The sequence below is a fragment of the Cydia fagiglandana genome, chromosome Z, assembly GCF_963556715.1.
Source record: "Cydia fagiglandana chromosome Z, ilCydFagi1.1, whole genome shotgun sequence".
Classification (NCBI taxonomy): domain Eukaryota; kingdom Metazoa; phylum Arthropoda; class Insecta; order Lepidoptera; family Tortricidae; genus Cydia; species Cydia fagiglandana.
The window spans coordinates 30,410,671-30,428,625 of NC_085959.1; the positions used below are offsets into that span (position 1 = coordinate 30,410,671).

At 44.1% G+C, this 17,955-nt stretch overlaps 1 protein-coding gene across 5 annotated transcripts in view; it reads left to right on the forward strand.

Annotated features, from left to right (window-relative positions):
• LOC134679465 (filamin-A) overlaps window positions 1-17,955 on the forward strand; it is an 87,707-nt gene that overhangs the window by 65,141 nt on the left and 4,611 nt on the right. For 3 of the 5 annotated variants that reach the window (XM_063538386.1, XM_063538388.1, XM_063538387.1), the window contains 24 exons: window positions 533-712; window positions 786-860; window positions 2,279-2,438; window positions 3,338-3,486; window positions 4,199-4,271; window positions 4,610-4,777; window positions 5,869-6,038; window positions 6,379-6,471; window positions 7,098-7,242; window positions 7,370-7,455; window positions 7,783-7,975; window positions 9,287-9,508; window positions 9,868-10,031; window positions 10,559-10,709; window positions 11,550-11,798; window positions 12,246-12,466; window positions 12,975-13,182; window positions 13,414-13,542; window positions 13,683-13,847; window positions 14,373-14,530; window positions 15,596-15,778; window positions 16,339-16,483; window positions 16,951-17,166; window positions 17,588-17,761. In XM_063538386.1, coding sequence (XP_063394456.1) covers window positions 533-712; window positions 786-860; window positions 2,279-2,438; window positions 3,338-3,486; window positions 4,199-4,271; window positions 4,610-4,777; window positions 5,869-6,038; window positions 6,379-6,471; window positions 7,098-7,242; window positions 7,370-7,455; window positions 7,783-7,975; window positions 9,287-9,508; window positions 9,868-10,031; window positions 10,559-10,709; window positions 11,550-11,798; window positions 12,246-12,466; window positions 12,975-13,182; window positions 13,414-13,542; window positions 13,683-13,847; window positions 14,373-14,530; window positions 15,596-15,778; window positions 16,339-16,483; window positions 16,951-17,166; window positions 17,588-17,761 — 3,877 coding nt within the window. Of the gene's footprint in view, window positions 1-532; window positions 713-785; window positions 861-2,278; window positions 2,439-3,337; window positions 3,487-4,198; window positions 4,272-4,609; window positions 4,778-5,868; window positions 6,039-6,378; window positions 6,472-7,097; window positions 7,243-7,369; window positions 7,456-7,782; window positions 7,976-9,286; window positions 9,509-9,867; window positions 10,032-10,558; window positions 10,710-11,549; window positions 11,799-12,245; window positions 12,467-12,974; window positions 13,183-13,413; window positions 13,543-13,682; window positions 13,848-14,372; window positions 14,531-15,059; window positions 15,132-15,595; window positions 15,779-16,338; window positions 16,484-16,950; window positions 17,167-17,587; window positions 17,762-17,955 lie in introns of those variants that run through there. The other 2 variants (XM_063538389.1, XM_063538390.1) reach the window with 2 other exon arrangements.

The following is a 17,955-nucleotide window of genomic DNA, read 5'->3' on the forward strand; positions in this document are numbered from 1 at the left end:
GAACTACCCGCACTTGGTCTTGTTTATCAGTTTGAACGTTTTGCGCACTAGGGATGTCACTCTGTCGACACACAACACTAACGATATTCGATTTATCGACTGTCGATATTCGTTTCCGCTTACATTTACTAATGACTGGATTCCATGTGGATGAGATCTTAAAACCCTCGTCCCGATTAAAATTGCAATGTTTTTTGATTTCAATGGCTTCCCGCACTTTTCTACTGTAGAAATGGCGATCCGTGGAGAGGATTTTAGGGTTATGCAGCTCAATCCAGTGGTTTGGTCCTGACTCCAGCAAATACACACACACACACAGTGCACACACAGTGTACAGCAGTTTGATAATGTTTAATAATCGTGAAAGTTTAAATCAGTGTAGATGCATATATTTGTTCAAATTATGATGGCAAGTATGTTGCTGCTGTAGTATTAATGGTTCTATCCATATTACTATTTCAACTTGATATACCGCAGAGTGGCATCCAAAATCCCAAACACTGCAAATGATAGAGATAATGGTTGTTAACAGGGTACCCCATTCATCTGTAAAGCCTATGATGGCAAGTTAGTGAGTGTGAATGGAGGGTCATCAGCTCGCGTTGGAGTCCCGGTTCAACTAGCTGTGGACGCAGCACAAGCCGGAGAGGGCAACTTGGAGATCACTGTTGCCGCTCGAGGATTGAACATTCCAACTCAAGTACACCCACAGGTATGTCTCTACACTTTCACTGTTTATGATGGCTTTGATGATTTGAAATAATAATGTTTTTTCTTTGTTTTAGGGCAATGCTAGATTCACAGTTTCATTTACTCCAACTGAGGCTTGTGACCATGTAGTTAATGTGTCGTTTAATAAGGTATGTATGGTTGAATTCATATTCAATTTATTGAAAAACACAAAATATTTATCGGAATATAACCTAAGTCATTAGTGTCATTACATTTCTTATACCTAATAAAATAAAATAAAAGTCAATTATATGAACAACAATAATAGTCCTATGGAATAACATGTGGGCTACATCGGAAGCATAAACTTCACTTACGCCTCGCACCAATAATCTGAAGTCTCCTATGGTGGCCCTTTTATACTTCATGCATGCTCCCTAGATAGTTGTTTATTTGAGCTTCTACACAACTAAGTTACGTAAATCCGGAAACAAATAAATTTTCCTAAATCATTTTTAGTGTAGTAACAGCATAGAGGTACAATTAGTATAGCAATAAAATTTAACAGTGGATGGCCAGGAGATGACTGAACGAGATGCTCTTATGGAACTTTCAGTACCTAGGAGTAGTAGCTGTATTGTTTGTTCTTGTCATAATCTCAATTCTTTTTTATTCCTCACCATAAATTTAGTATGGTTTATGGTGGGTAACAAATACCCCGATAAGATTACGTAGGTGGTATTTGGTACGTTGTCAGGAATGTTAAAACGCGTTTTTAATTTTATCGCATTGCGTATGTTCCGTTCCTCACGGGCGCACGCGTATAGCATATCTAAGGTAATTTAAGACTAACAGTTTATTTTGCTCGAAACAAGAGAAAAAGTATGAGGTTTGCCTACATGTGTTTGTCTTGCCCCAGTGGTCTTCTTACCTCATCTGATATAAAGAAAATAATTACGCTAGATGTATGGGTAAGAGTAACGTAATAATAGAATTATACATCTGATGTAATGCTATTGTTCATTTAGGCTTCATTAAAACAATAGCAAAGCAAGACGTAATTGAATAATACTCGTAGTAATTTTGAAATATCACATCATCAGTTATTAGGTAATAATTCAGCAGTCATGCCCCGAGCAGGTGGCAATATGTATCTTTAGATTCTACACGAAATATATGAAAGTATAAAATACGATTTTTAAGTTGTTTGCTTGTTATGCATTGCTAGCGCAGTATCAAGTTGTTTGTATTAAGTGTTTAGAGTCAATTTTGCAATATGCGCGCGTGTAATTAAAACATGGTCATTCTTCAGATTCATTAATAAAATCCTGCTTATAATACACATCTCTTGTTTTACAACATCTGTGTCTCAGCTTTTCTAAACGCATAACAATGCATTGCTAGCGCAGTATCAAGTTGTTTGTATTAAGTATTTAGAGTCAATTTTGCAATATGCGCGCGTGTAATTAAAACATGGTCATTCTTCAGATTCAATAATAAAATTTTGCTCATAATACACATCTCTTGTTTTACAACATCTGTGTCTCAGCTTTTATAAACGCGTGTTGTGTAAAAATAATCGATAGTGTATGGTCGATCGGTGTAGATGCGAGTGCCGGGCTGCCCACTGATCGTGGAGGTGTCCGAGGGCAGCGGCGGCGGCGCGCGGGTCACGCTGCCCGGCCCCGCGCCGCTGCACCAGCCCGCCGCGCTCACGCTGCACCACCCCAGCGCCACGCTCGACCAGATAGAGGTCAATGTTGAGGGTCAGTACTACATCCCCACCCCACAGTGCACACTATACAGGTTGATCATCACGTAGTCGGATAGCTTTTTCGAATACGTTGCTGAACACTAATGCTAATAATGGCTACTCTTGTTACTCTATGTTTAGTGATATTTTAGTAAAATTTGTTGTTAAATCATGGTAATTTATTATGGAACTAACATTTTGTTAAGGCGCTAACTTATTAAATTTATTTGTTCTGCTAATATCTAGGAAGGTCACCCTAAGTAATTCATTTAAATGGTATAAAATAAATTAGAGGTGGTTAGAATGTGTGGCTTATAATTAGATGGTATATCCGATATCTCGTGTCACACTATTAGTGTTTCCTATTCCTAAAAGATAATGTTATGCTTCAAACTCTTTGGTTATCTTTTGCAGGCCAGTTTAAATATATATGAAAGAATAAAAAAGAAAAAAAATCATTTGGATCATCTTCTGACTCAAACGAAACGGAAATTTGCTCCGAGGGGAAAGATTCAGAATAAAGTTAAGATGCTTTGCAGTACTAACAACCTAAGTCCAACCACCTCCTAACTCCGCATTATGTGTTTTTTATTATCACTAATCAATTAACCCGCTTCATAATTCGAATAGCACATTCTATTTAAAGTATACATTAAGAATAAATAAAATATAAGTAGTCAAAGTTAAAAGTTTGGTCGTAGTAACCATAAAAGACCTATAAGAAGATATTGAATTACATCGAGCATCTTTAAATAACCTGATGCCGGTATTAATAGTAAATACATTGTAACAATCATTGTCGAAAAAGCTCATCCGCTTCGCCCTAACTCTTAACACGGTAGGAGGGAAGACGAGAGGGGGGTAGAGAGGGAGTTAGGGCGAGGCGTTGAGCTGAGCGGTGCGGGGGCGCAGGTCCGAACGGCGCGTCGGTGCCGGCGGCGGTGGCGGCGGCGGGCGCCGGCGTGTTCCGCGCCGAGTTCGTGCCGCGCGCCGTCGGCGAGCACCGCCTCAACGTGCTCGTCGATTCCACGCCCATCCCGGCCAGCCCGTTCCACTTAAAGGTAACTCTAACATCCCTTTAAATTATTTGAACATATTCCAATGTAATACATACAGGATATATATTGTTATCATCCCCCAAAATTTAACCAACACAACTCTACACAATGCTTTTTACTTTGTAGGTACAATCAGCATTACAATTCGATTAGCATCTTTGTATACAAACTTTTAAAGGTACCTACCCCTTTTATCTGCAGCTGACTGTCATCAGTGTCAGGATGATGTCATCCTGATTTTTTTTTATAATAATATGTTCATTAATTCTAATATTTATCCATAACATGTTTGAAAACGTTCACGATTGTTTCGTTACCTATCTATTCTCGTATCCATTGTGCTATTGTGATGGTATCGTCTTGGGTCGTCCCATTCGTTTTTCGTCAAGTTCTTAAATTTGTCCTATTCTACTTTCGTCACTCATTCTACATTGAAAGCCACCGACGATTGTAACGAATGTAGAATGAGTGACGAAAGCAGAATAGAGCTAATTTAAGAACTTGACGAAAAACGAATGGGACGATCCAAGACGATACCATTGTGATCAGTGTTGGCCGAACGTTAATTGGAATTGACCATTAACCAGTACAAATTGAACCGTAAGCGGTAACGGACGGTTACAGTTGACGGTTCAATTTGTACGGGTTAATGGTCAAGAATATTCAATTGCATTAACGTTTCGGCCAACACTGATTGTGATATTACTTTCCAAAGGTGTACGACGTAACGGCTATAAGAGTAAAAGACGTCGCGCATGGAACAGTCGGAAAGCCCGTTACATTTTTAGGTAAGTTGTTTCTTGTAATAGTAGTAATAATCAGAGTATTACCATCACGGCTCGTCCACGACATTACGCGACTGGCGACGGCGGCAGCGACAACCATAATTGGGAACGAAAGGTCCCATCGCTGTGTCTCGCTCCAACCTAAGATTAACGCTGCCGCCTTCGCAAATCGATTAATATTGTGCCGAGCCGTAACTTCAATAATAAATATAACCGCTTTTACAAAAGTCCAAAGGTCATTGATATTACCTATGTCTTAAAACATTCCTTCCAGTATTTTCTTTTACTTATTTGTTTCCAAAAGAAAATCGTATTTGTAAACAATGAGATTATTCCTGCAGTGGAGACAATGGCAGCGGGCCCAGGCAATCTGGAGGTGACGGTGAACGGCGGCCGCGTGCCGACGGCGGCCGCCGCGCAGGGGGCCCACACCTACGCCATCAGCTTCACCCCGCGCGACCCGCGCCCGCACACCGTCGAGCTGCGCTTCAACGGGGACCATGTCCCAGGTTAGTCTTACTACCTATGGCTTTTGATGCAGTGGGCTATGTGTCACCCAGGGCCTGGTGGTGACGTTACATGGCAGTCACTTGCCGACCGCGGTCGTTGCGCGCAAGATGCGCTCACTTAAGCTGGACTTCCGAGCACAGCGGCTCCGGCGACACTAACGCAGCGACACTGACGCGGCGACAGAGCGACAGTATTATGCAGTATGGAAATGTATGAACTTACTTCCGAGCGCAGCGTCACTATCGCAGCGACAGTGGCGCCGCGTCAGTATCGCTCAGCGATAGCGGCCGTGCTACGTCTGCGCAAGCACTGTCGCGCAGTCGCTGCGATCGTACGTGGTTTTGAGGGCATGTCAATATTTAAAATATGTAAAAAAATTGAAATTTGTCGACGTTCTCGTTTAAATGCTTTTTTTTTCAAGTTGGTATAAGTTCCTTCGTCTATTCTAATTTTGAAAATTCAATTGGGTAGGCTTCGTTCCATACTGTAAAACTAACGAAGCAAAAGATCGTAATCCTCCTCTTCTTCTAAAAATATTTTCATAGTTGATCGGTTTATCATAACTTCATAAGTATGTCACGTCTGCACCGTATGGAATAGTAACTGCGACGGTCGCCGGAGTCGCGCCGCTCGGAAGTGAATCTGCGTCAGTTAACGCTGTGACACTGACGCAGCGACTCTGACGCTGCGGCCGTTGCGTCAGAGCCGCTTTGCTCGGAAGTCCAGCTTTACGCCACCAGTTTCCGTCGCGCGAGCCCCGCCCGCATACCTTCAGGTCTAAAGTATGTTTATTACGAAGGTATACTATTTGGAGGTCACTTGATTACGAATCCTAATCCTAACCTACAAGTAAAACAATTGTTAATTCATAGTGTCTTGCCTTTTGCTGATCTTCTATAAAATTTCAATCGTTTTTAGTTTGACGGATGCCCAGATGCCGCAGACGTTTGAATCGTGTTAAGTATGCGATTGTTAACTCTAGACCAGAAGGCGTCAATCACCTGCTGAGCTACTAAGAAGCTGTTTTCTAGTCTAACTGACTCGGCAACATTCTTATCACGTTGATAAGACTTGCTTTTCACACCAACAGGCAGTCCGTTCGTGTGCCACGTGTCGGCGCCGGCGCGCGTGATCGGCGCGGGCTCGAGCGAGTCGCCCGACAAGGTGTCGGTGGGCGACGCCTACACGTTCAGCGTGGACTCGCCGGCCTCGCCGCAGGTCGACGTACTGGGGCCGGCGCGCCGCCCCGTGCCCGTGCAGGTCAGTTATGCTCTAGTTTCCTAGGATAGCGGTGCCGTCATATAGCGGCCGTCTCCACACAAATATGTACTACGACATTCATATTTAGCCGTATTATTTAGTATGGAAACGGCCGCTATATGACGGCATCGCTATCCTAGGAAAACCGATCTTTAGTCCACTGATAATCCTCATCGACTGCCGACTAGTATGCTCTTTCCGTGACCTTTTTCTGTATTAAAGTAACATATAATTGGCTAACCGTAAATTCAGCTGACTTAGTTAAGATTTAATTATTTTGGTTCTATTTTTACAGTTCTGCTACAATACGAATCTGCTAATACCGTTTTTGGTGTTATAGGTGTCTGCTGAAGAAACTGTTGGTGAAAACGAACCTAGCAAAAGATACACCATCTCGTTTGTTCCCGTTGATGTCGGCGACCACAGTATCGAGGTGAGATTCGGATCTACAGAATTTTCAATATAGTGCAATATACACTTTTGATATTTACGATCTAGTAGGGTACATCGCCAATTACTAGCCACCCCCCAATTACTGGCCACTTAATTTGATTTCTATTTATAGGTGAACAAAGTTCATTTTAGTATATAAGGTACGAAAATCCAATTATTAGCCAGTTTTCAATTACTGGCCACCTATTCCAAAAATGAATTCTATTTACAGATAAATAAAACTCATTTTCAGTATAAGGAAAATGGCCAGTAACTGAAATTTATCCACAACCCACTCGTTCAATAACTGGCCGCCTCTTACAAAAATGAGTTCTATTCACCTATACACAGAATTCATTTTAGTATAGGTGGCCAGTAATTGAAAACTGGCTAATAATTGGCGATGTACCCTATATCACTACTACTAGATCGTTATATTGAAAATTCTGTTGTCGTTCTTCGCAACTATGGACATCTATTAAAATTAGAGTATACTCTAATCAAGAAATATTAATACATAAGCATTTATCTAACATAATTAAGAACGGGAAGATTGTGGATAGGTGACAAATCCTTCACATGGCGACCCTGCCAGGATACCCCACATCTCAGTGCTATTGGTTGTAGGTCCGAGCCGGCGCCATGGGCGGGCACGTGGAGGGCAGCCCCTTCCTGGTGAAGGCGTACAGCGCGTCGCGGGTCGCCGTCACCGACATCGCGCCCGGCGTCGTCGGCCGCCCCGTCTCCTTCACCATCAACGCTTCTCATGCCGGTATGTGATCCGATTTTACTAAATTAACACTTTAAACCCAATACTCTGCTTCTTAGCAACCGTAGTAAAAATAAGAATGACGAATAATTTTGATATATTATATTTAATATCATGTTTATTTTTGTAGGTGCTGGGAACTTGGAAATTATCGTAGCCGTAAATGGCAGGAACGTTCCAAATTTTGTTCAGAGCGAAGGGAACGCTAGATTCAAGGTAATATATGATATTTTATTATTTTTAGTTGACAACCATAGGTACATTTTCTTACCATGAGCTACCTCGACAGAGTAACACTTTGTTGTTATATTTATTTATCGCAAGGGAAAACTGCACCTGATCATGAACGGCTTTCGGTACATTATGAGCTAGAAGAGTAGCGCGTAGCTCTATTTAGTGAGGCCAGTTGCATTGTTTTCTGTAAGCGTAATCATATTCGCTAAAACTTCAATGCAGGGGAAATGTCACAATTCTGCTGAGTAACGAGTCCATTGATTGTGGTTAGTGCAACCAAACCTTTACAATATACTTGCTGTCATTCAGGTGAACTTCAAGCCGTCGGAGGCGGCGCCGCACACCCTCTCGGTCCGGTTCAACGGCCACGCCGTGCCCGGCTCGCCGTTCACGTGCCCGGTGTCGGCGCCGGCCGCCGCCGCTGACGCGCGCGCCTCCGGGCCCGGACTTGCCTCGACGCCGCGCGGGGAACCCGCCGAAATACACCTCACCGGCTTCCACAGTGAGTATTTGAATCACGAAGGGATTTTTGAGACATTTGCCACTGTTCATCAAGCAAGACAAAATACGTCCAGGGCGCTAAACCGCTTTGACTCGTATTAAGGTCATATAGGTTGGAATATCCTCTTCTCTGAAGAGTGTTCTTTAGCGTAGAATTAGCCAGTTCATGCGTAACTCGAACTACTTACAAACAGTGACAAGTGGCTTAACTTCCCCATTACAGATGTGTCCATTCATTTAAACTTCATGGTTTGAAATAGTTATTAAGATTGATACTTCTAACAATATCAATATCTCGATTGATGTGTTGTTGTTCCTTAATCGTTTAAAATTCCCTTAAATGCATTTACTTGAATATATTTAATCAAGGCTCAACACATCTCTCACTCCCAACATACCGATATGATCATATCACTATTGTTTATTGTTTATTATTTAATATTACGTTACATTGTTGCTACGTTATATGCATTTGCGAAAGTGACTATGCGTGTGCTCACGTACATATAAATGCCCTGCTATTTTCTACTCATACTCTAACTTTCTAGCTGTGTCTTCAAGCTATGCCTAATCGAATTTTAATATGCCTTTCTATATTTGTAACTATGTGTCATATAATCCACCCAAGCTATGTTTATTTCCATGTTTTATTGTATAATTATTAATATTAGGAATTTTGTACTTTTAGTTTTATAATTTGCATACAGCGAGTAGTAGTCGTAGGTCAAGGAATCAATTTTTGACATATTATTGACCAAATATTTAGCTGTTATGCTTGCTCCTGAAGTTGTAAGAAGATCTTGTTACTGTGTGCTAAATCGTCTGAACTCTGAATCAAAATTTGGCTGCTGCTCACGCGAAATTATGTGCAAAGGAGGCATAGTCAAGGTAGGGTCTGTGCTGAAAAAGAAGAGTCGTAGCATGTATGGGATCCTCTACATTACTACTCTTCTCTTTCAGCACAGACTCTAGCTGCCGATATGAGCCGGTATCATCTCCTAACTTAAAATTGGTGCCAAAATCCATATATTATTAAATCAATCAACCATTGAACAGTCCATTAAATAAAACAAATTTTATTTAAGCTGTTATTTTATTAAACTTCTATCACTCGTACGTATCTTAAGCCACTGTAATGAATGTCTGTAAACAGCGCGAATTAAATTAGTTTAATAACGCAATCGGTGTCTCTAAAAGCTTGTGCTTCATTTGTCTCCTCCTTCTCTTTCACGACAGTTTAAACCACAAACCTTTCATAGACCAAAGCAAAGAATAAAGTACCGAATAATGCATGAGACGAGCTTGGTTATAGCCGGCGAGCCGACGGTGTACGTGTCGGGGCCGGGCGGCAGCGTGGTGCGCGCGCGGCTGTCGGCGCTGGGCGACGGCCGGTACGCGGCGGCGTACACGCCCGAGGCCGTGGGCCGCCACAGCGTGCAGGTGTCGTGCGCGGGCCGCCACGTGCCCGGCTCGCCCTTCACGTGCAACGTGTACGACGTGCGTCGAGTGCGCGTCACCGGTCTGGGGCCAGGAGGTTAGTTAGTAGTTTACACACCCGAGCCTGAGGCAATTTATTTGGGTCGATCATCTATTTCTGGTTGTTATTCTGTCCATTCGCCATGAGACAATAGTAGCATAGTTTGTAGTGCAACAAACGTGCTTAGTAGATGTCCAATTATAGAAAGGCCTTATATTAACTACCAAAAAAAAATAAGTTTGGTTCATTTAAATACGAAATAACTAGTAGGTAATTTAAAAATGACCCAGGAGACCGTAACCATGGCAACTAGTGATAAGACAAAAGGCGATTTTTATTTTATTTAAAAATTGCTATGTGCGTATTTTTTACGTATCTTGAATTGGGGTTTCTAAAACGTTGTTGTTGTTGTACAGAACTGGAAGGCACTCTCGAAGGGCTCAGCTTAGAAGAGGGGGCGGAAGAGGAGCGCGGAGTGGAAGTCGGCAAGGCGGTCACATTCAGCGTGGACGCGGCCGGCGCGGGCGAGGGCACGCTGGAGCTCGTCGTGTCCACGCCGTCCACGACTGTCAAGGCTGAGGTCAGTTACAGGGGAGCCCAGAGTGGGACTCGGCAAATCGGTTACGCTCGAGTTTATCGTGTTTTGTGGTCTCTTAATTAAATGTACTGCACGGTTGTAGCGAACATGGACGCTGAACCCTTATTTGGTCCACCTATTATACATATATTACAATACTAATGCGAAAAGTAGGAAATTCGAAACGAGTGGCAATAAATTAAAACACGACCGAGGGAGTGTTATAAATCGACACGAATTGAAAATTACCCTTTAAATTTTCTACATAGTTACGTAATGTGCTAATTAACGCACTAGTCGCACTGTAAAAGTATGAAATTTTGAGGCAAAAGATTTTTCGTTGGTGTAGGTACAGTCAGCAGCAGAAGTTGCTAAGCGGGCGAGGTGTTCAAAATGATCTTGACGCGACGTTATTGTTAGAGAATAAGAGCGTGTCAACGTCATTTTGAACACCTCGCCCGCTTAGCAACTTCTGCTGCTGACTGTACCTCATGTAAAGCTCTAGTTCTAATGCTACGTGTTTAATGCAGGTGGTGGCAGTAGCGCGTGGTCTGTACGACGTGACGTTCGTGCCGGTGTCCAGAGAGCCTCACCGCGTGTCCGTCACGTTCAACGAGCAGCCGGTGCCGGGCAGCCCGTTCGTGTGCCGCGTCAGCGAGCCGCACACCTACGTGCAGATCGGTATGACCCCTGGAGCCCTTAGAGCATTCAGTAAATGGCATAGTCTAATAAAACAATGGTCTTCTCTTCCCAGAGTGACACAAGCCTACGTCAGAATAACATGGCCGCTACAATATAGCGCTATCGCATATTATCATATAGCGCTGTCGCATGATGACGTAGGCTTGTGTCAGTCAGGTGACCTAGAAAAGACGGGAAGAGAGTACCAGGCGGAGTATATAATTATACCGTGGTAACTGGATACGCCTTGTCTGTCATTTTCTGTGCAAAACATTTTGCCGATTTTTGCGGGGGAGAGCAACATCAAATGTATGGTTATTTGCAAAGAGAATTAAATGGTTATTTGTATTACGTAACGTACAAATAGCCATGTCAGATAAACGTCAGGCCATACAAAAGTTTGCATAATAGGGGTATTTGACTACTAGTCAAATCAATTTCTTTTTTCGCACTGTCAAAACGATTCTACCATAGAATTTATATGAAACACTAGCATATGACGTCACAATCAAATTTAAACTCTTTATAGTTTTACACAAGTTATAAAATAGAAATTGTGTTGTTTAAAAAAATAACTGCTGTCTACGATTCTCTATTAATCTTCTAGTGCTTTATTTCACGCATGATGTAAAATAATTTATTTTAAATACAGTCAAGTCAAGTCAGTACAAGGCTGCAAGGTTTTCGGCAGAGGGGTAAGCTCTTAAAGGCGACTCCATTATTAAATGCTCTAAGCCGAACTGAAGCCCTTTCAATTTGTCAGGGATACAATAGAAATCACTTATTCGTTGTTAGATAAAAAGATCCATCTGAATAAGTGACACACGCATCAACTTACAGGCGGCATCGCAACGGTGGAAGTGGACGAGAATCTCTCAGACGTGGAGGTGGTGTCGCCGACGGGCGCCCGCGTGGCCGAGGCCCAGATCGAGGACGCGGGCCTGGTCACCTTCCCCGCCAACCGCGTGGGGAGGTACTTGGTGCGGAGCGCGAGGGGCCCGGTGGCGGAGGTGGAAGCTCTGGACGCTAACGCCGTCAAAGTGCTGTCTATTGGGGACGCTGTTGCTCACAAACCTGCCATACTCACAGGTAAGTCGAGGATTTTTATAAATTTTGAAGTACTACATATATGGAATTCCGCTCTGTAGGAGTGTGTCTGAATATCTATAACATGTAATTATAGATGGTCAAGCAAACCTTGTTAGTAGAAAAAGGCGCGAAATTCAAATTCCCTTCGCGCCTACATTGTTCAAATTTGCTGCCTTTTTCAACTGACAACATCTGCTTGACCAACTTTAATTTAGAGCGGGAGCGAGTTTTTCCGTTTCATCTTGGGCAAAAATACCTTGCTGTGTCCGGCTGTTCTCGTCTACAGGTCGCATTTCTCAACCACGGACAATAATTGTATTGATTTTTCAAAATGGTAGAGCCATGGGGTATAGCTGCTCACAGAGCCAATAGTAAATAAAGTTGCGACGATGCTCTATCATCTAGAACAAAACTGTGAGCGTGGGGTTAACAAGGCCATGATTTCAGTGAGCACAACGAACGCGGGCGCGGGCCGCCTGTCGGGGCGCGTGACGTGCGGCGGGCAGACGGTGCCGCACTCGATGCGGCGGCGCGGCGGCGGCCGGCAGGAGCTGGTGTGGCACCCGGCGCGCGCCGCGCCGCACCGCCTGTCGCTGCTGTGGAGCGGCGCGCCCGTGGCCCGGGAGCCCCTCGTCATCGATGTGCTGCCGGCCACCCATGGACAAGAGGTACTGTATTCTTGACACTGCTTTAAGGCGTCCGTGACCAAAGGATACCACTGTTTTATACCTACATACAGTAGGGTGCGATCAGGTTATTATTGGCCACATTAGGTTATGGTAAATTATTATGAAAATATTGACTCACAAAAACTATAGTTTTTACTTTTTTGTTGTGCTGCGCTGTACTTAATTGTACTTTCGGCTTTTCTAATAATACTCTGCATTCTATATCTATTATGAAGAAAGGAAAACGAAATCTTATATATTTTGCGGTTATGTCAACCAACATTCGCCACTCAGGCTGATTTTATCATAAAAAAATACAAAATGGCGCTCCATTCTTACAAAGTTTTATTGTCTTTAAAATTATTTTGGCTTCAAATAAAATACAACTCGTAAAATAAGGGGGCAAACTGTGTGTATCCAGTACCTCCTACTAAACTCTCACAATCTGTTTAATCGCTCTTAAATACAGATGTATACTGTGTATACAAAGTACTTTTTATTTATGCAGGTATCAGCGTCCGGGCTTGGGCTATACCAGGCGCAGGTTGGCCGCGTGGCGTCATTCAGCATAGACACGCTGGGGCGGCCGGCGCGCGAGTTCGACGTGGTCGTGTCCGGGCCCGGCTCGCGCGCGCTTCCCGTCCGCTGCTACCAGACCAAGTCGGGGCTGCTACAGGCCGAGTACACCATCACAGAAGTCGGCCAGAGCACGATAGGTAACTATGATACTAGAGTTGGATGGGCCGTATGGCGTCATTCAACAATAGACACACTGGAGCGGCATGATGCGCGGTAAATTAAGTGATCCCGTGATAACTAATGAATGAAATTATAAATGCATATCCCCACGCAAGCCTATCAAAAGACCGGTATTTATAGGCCCGTGAAATCCAAAATAGAGATATAATAATGTATGTCAAATAAAGACCCTTTTGTAATATTCACAGAGGTCCTCCACTTGTCGAAGCCCGTCACCGGCAGTCCGTACACGTGCGAGTCGTTCGACCCCAACAAAGTCATCATGTCGGGTTTGCCTACAGGGAACATCATCACGCAGACGCCTGTCAACTTCACAGGTCAGTTATGTTGTTGCGAAAGAATTCAAATTATCTATTATATTGTACTCGTATTGTACTTTATTGATGATCGAGGCTCCTTCGTTGGCTACATCGATTGCTAATGTAAATGCCTAATTTCATGCAAACTTTGCTAACAGTGGACACAAAGGAAGCCGGCGTAGGCGAGCTGGAAGTAGTCTGCGAAGCCATGGGCGAGAAACGGGTCCGCATCCCCGTAGACATCCGTGAGGACGGACACACGTACCGCGTGCGGCTGCGCGCCACCGTGCCCGCGCACTACCGCATCTACGTCAACTATGGAGGTAGGTTAGAGACAGGAACCCTACAGTGAACAGCGCGTCCGCATCTCTGTGGATATCCATACGTACCGCAAACGGGTTGTGGAGTCTTGCGGGTTAGAATCCCAGCCTCCAAGGAAAAGTTGTATATGTTATCATCACCACTAATCCATCGAACCCCGCCGAGTCATCGGGTCAGCAAAGAGCCGATAATTCAATACTAAATTCTAGTTCGTTTTTTCACTAGATGACATCGAGCTTATGTCCCCGAGGGGATAAATACTTTTATTTATTTATTTAACGTTTTAAACCAGGCAACAAGGCCCATATTACAAATACCTTGCAGACTAACATATATATGTTTTTTTATAAACTTAAATAAAAACTAAACACTAATTAGGCGACAAAACGGCGTGGCTCCGTGGAATCGTCTGGTCTTGTTTGCCCCGGAACCTCCGAAACACGACACCCTTCGGCCAGAAGACTTTTGATCGCACCACTCTGTTCTCCGTTTAAAATCAAGAATTTATATGTTGTTTTATGTCGCAGGAGCGCCGGTCGCCGGCAGCCCGGTGTCGCTGGGTGTGCTGAGCGGGCGCAGCAGCGGCGCGGCGCGCTGCGCGGGCACCGGGCTCGCGCACGCGCACGTCGGCAAGGAGGCCGCCTTCACCATCCACTGCGCCGACCACGCCGCTCCCACCGTGCAGGTCAGTCATGTCTACCATCTTATTCTATGTGATATACATATTATATAGGTCTTGCGAATTAGACAACACTCCAGTCAGCGGGCCTAGCCGGGTTTCTTGCTGGAGTCATGTGAATGGTTTAGCGAACCATCAACGAATCTCTTTAGTCCGATTTTCACACTCACACCCCCAGATCAGATTGAGTACAATCCCGGTCGCGGGCCAGTCTTAGAATTTTCGCAAGCTACCTTCCAACTATATACCCTGATTAGATAGAAATAGAAACTAAGTCAGGACATAAAAGCAAATTAGAGTCGCTAATAAAACGAATAATGACTTTATAAAGTTGCAAATATGGAGGTTAAAATTCTATAGAATCTCTCATATCAAAAACTAGGATCTAAACTATCCTGGATAACATTACTTAAATGTGTCAATAACAAGACACGTATCTGTAATTAAGTTTTGGTTATTGTACTTCTAGCCCGAGTATTTAGATCTATCAAATAAGTCGGTCCAAAGAAGTCCACAGATGCTACTTAAAAGCTAGGTTGAGAAGCTAACCGAAGGCAAGGACGAAGACGCGGAGTCATCTGTAAAGGCCTGATGATGATGATTGAAGATATATTATTAATTATTACACAAATATTTTGATGGCCGTTATTGCAATGCGATTTTCTTTTGTTTTGGCACCACGAATTAACTGCAGCGTGTGCTGTAAATAAATAGGGTCGTATTAATTTCCGATATTACATGAGATTTTGCTATTGCGAATTATTTTCACATAATACGTATAATAATATATGTAGTCCTACGGACGTGTTATTGCACTCACGATTTCTTACATAATTCATGAAAAATGTAAAACCCTGAGGCTTAAGTGTGAGGCTTCGACATTATAAAGTGCTGGGAATCGAGGGATTAAGGGCCAGTTGCACCAACCACATTTGATAGACTGATCAACGTCGGCCGGCGCGCCCCGGCGCTTTACTATGAAACTTTCCATACATAAAAATTTAGCGAACTCTTTAACGATACGAACAGTTTGGTGCAACCGACCCTAACTGTTTGGTTATTTGTACACAGGTTGAGAAACTAACCGAAGGCAAGGACGAAGACGCGGAGTCGTCCGGGCTGCTGGAGTGCCGCGTGGTGGCGGGCGCGCCGCGCGAGTGGCTCTGCGCGTACATCCCGCTGGTCGTCGGCCTCTACGAAGTGCGGATATTCACCGCCACCGGACCCTTGCCTGGCAGCCCTTTCTCTGTCAAAGTATGTTTACTAAAACATTCACGTTGTATTTATGAAGTTTTTAATTTATTAATGCAGATATATCACAGTTACTTGTACTAAGAATCACTAGGTTTTTATGTCCGAACAGTCACGAATTGATTGCAATAATAACATATTGATTAAAAAGGACACAAAGACAGCAAACACAGATCAAACATTTAATTACTGTGTGCGGAAATAGTTTCTTAGTGGGTAAAGAAGGTATAAAAAAATCTTGAGCTAGAAGCATAGACTAGGAATCCTCTAGACCGAGTTTAGAGCAATTATTTTATGAAACCGATGATGCCAAAAATACGGGGGTGCGCGGGACGAGGTGAGCGAAGTCCCGTGCCGTGATTGGTCCGTTCAAAGACACGGACGTCACACAAAGACACTTTTGACGAACATGGAGTAAATTTACCGTATGCGTGGCAGAGGGGGTAACGCGACTATGCTCAGTCTGGAGGATGTTTTGTCTGTGGCTTGAAGTTACCCTTTAGATTGCGTCTTCAACTTAAAATACGAGTATAACAGCTATAGCGTGGCGACTAATTGTGCAGGTCATAGACACATCTGCGATCGTGCCAGTGGGCGGCTGGGGCGCGGACAGCTCGGGCCGCGTGCGCGCGCCCTCCAAGCTCGTGCTCGACACCAGCAACGCGGGCCCCGGCACGCTGGAGTGCTTGCTGGCTGGCCGACACCAACGTAAGTACCTATACTGGTTGTCGCGTTCAGTACGGATCAAAAGGCCAATGATAGAGGACATCATGACCCCTATGTATGTTCAGCAAAAAAATATAATTTCGGAATACTCGTCTAAATTTGGGTCCTTGCAGTGATAAGCCATCAGAACAGTTTTCAGTCAAGTTAGGTTTATATGTAGAGTCTGTTCGGAAAGAGAAGAGTCGTGGAATGTATGGAGGCCAATACATTCCACGACTCTTTTCTTTCCGCACAGACTCTAGTAGATTATTGCGTCCTGTGCATTAGATTGTAAGGTCATATTCGACTTACACTCGTACTTTTTGAAACAGTCAAGTCGCTAAAGTTTGATAGCATGGTATCACAAGACTAATGGTTGCTCTGAAACCATTAGTTTTCTCTACACTTTATTTTCATTAAAACTTCTTCAGCTTCTGTTGCACATGATTATCACTAATGTAACATTTCAGGCGTGGAGACAGTGTCGGGCCGGGCCGTAGTGACTCTAACCGCAGCCGAGGGCGTGAGCGGCGAGCAGGAGCTAGAGTTGACGTACAACGGCGCGCTGGTGGGCGGGGCGCCGCGGCGCGCGCTCGTCGCCTCGGGGAACACGGCGGACCGCGTCACGCTCGCGGGCCGAGGGCTGGCGCACGCCGCGCCGCACACTCCCGCCGTCTTCACTGTTGGTGAGCAAACAAACCTACTAGCTCTACTAATTTTACAGCAACGGGATTTTAATATCAGGACAAAAATATTAAAAATATAACTAACCTTTTGAACTCCGCGCCTATCGTGCGCGCCATGTCATCGTGAACCTTGCCGGAATGCACGAAGGTTGATATTGGGCTGTAGCTGCGCGCGTCGGTTGACGTCTTTGACGGTCAAAAGGTTAAAACAACTTTAAACTAGAGCTAAAAACGGATGACGATGAACGAATAGATGAACGGCGTCGGCCGATCGCACGTAAGCCCTTGCACGTACAAAAGCTAAAGCATCAGCAGAGTCAGTAGATTACAGTAAAAGTACCTACAGTCAACACTGTGTTTTAGCAACCAAGCTACCGCATAAGCTAGCGCTTGAACACGCTTTAAAATGATTATGTTTCAGATGGAAGCGCGGCCGGGCCAGGTGCCCCTGAGGCGTCGCTAACGTCGGCCGATGGCGAGAACGTTCCGGTGGCGCTGGTGGCGGCCGGGCCGGGGCTCTGGCGCGCCAGCTACACGCCGCGCCGCGCCGGCGACCACCAGCTGAGGGTCACCTGGGCGGGTCGGCTCGTCAAAGGTATACTAAATCCAAATACAAAGTCCCTTAGGCCACAGGGACCGAAAGATGTCTTGAGAGGTTTTGAAATATGAAAAACCTAAGCGATTAATTTACATTTTTAATTAGATGTTATTCTATTTATTTGTATAATTTATTAACACTAATTGAGTCGCTTAACTTCAAACTCGGGTAAATCCATCTGTCAGATTATG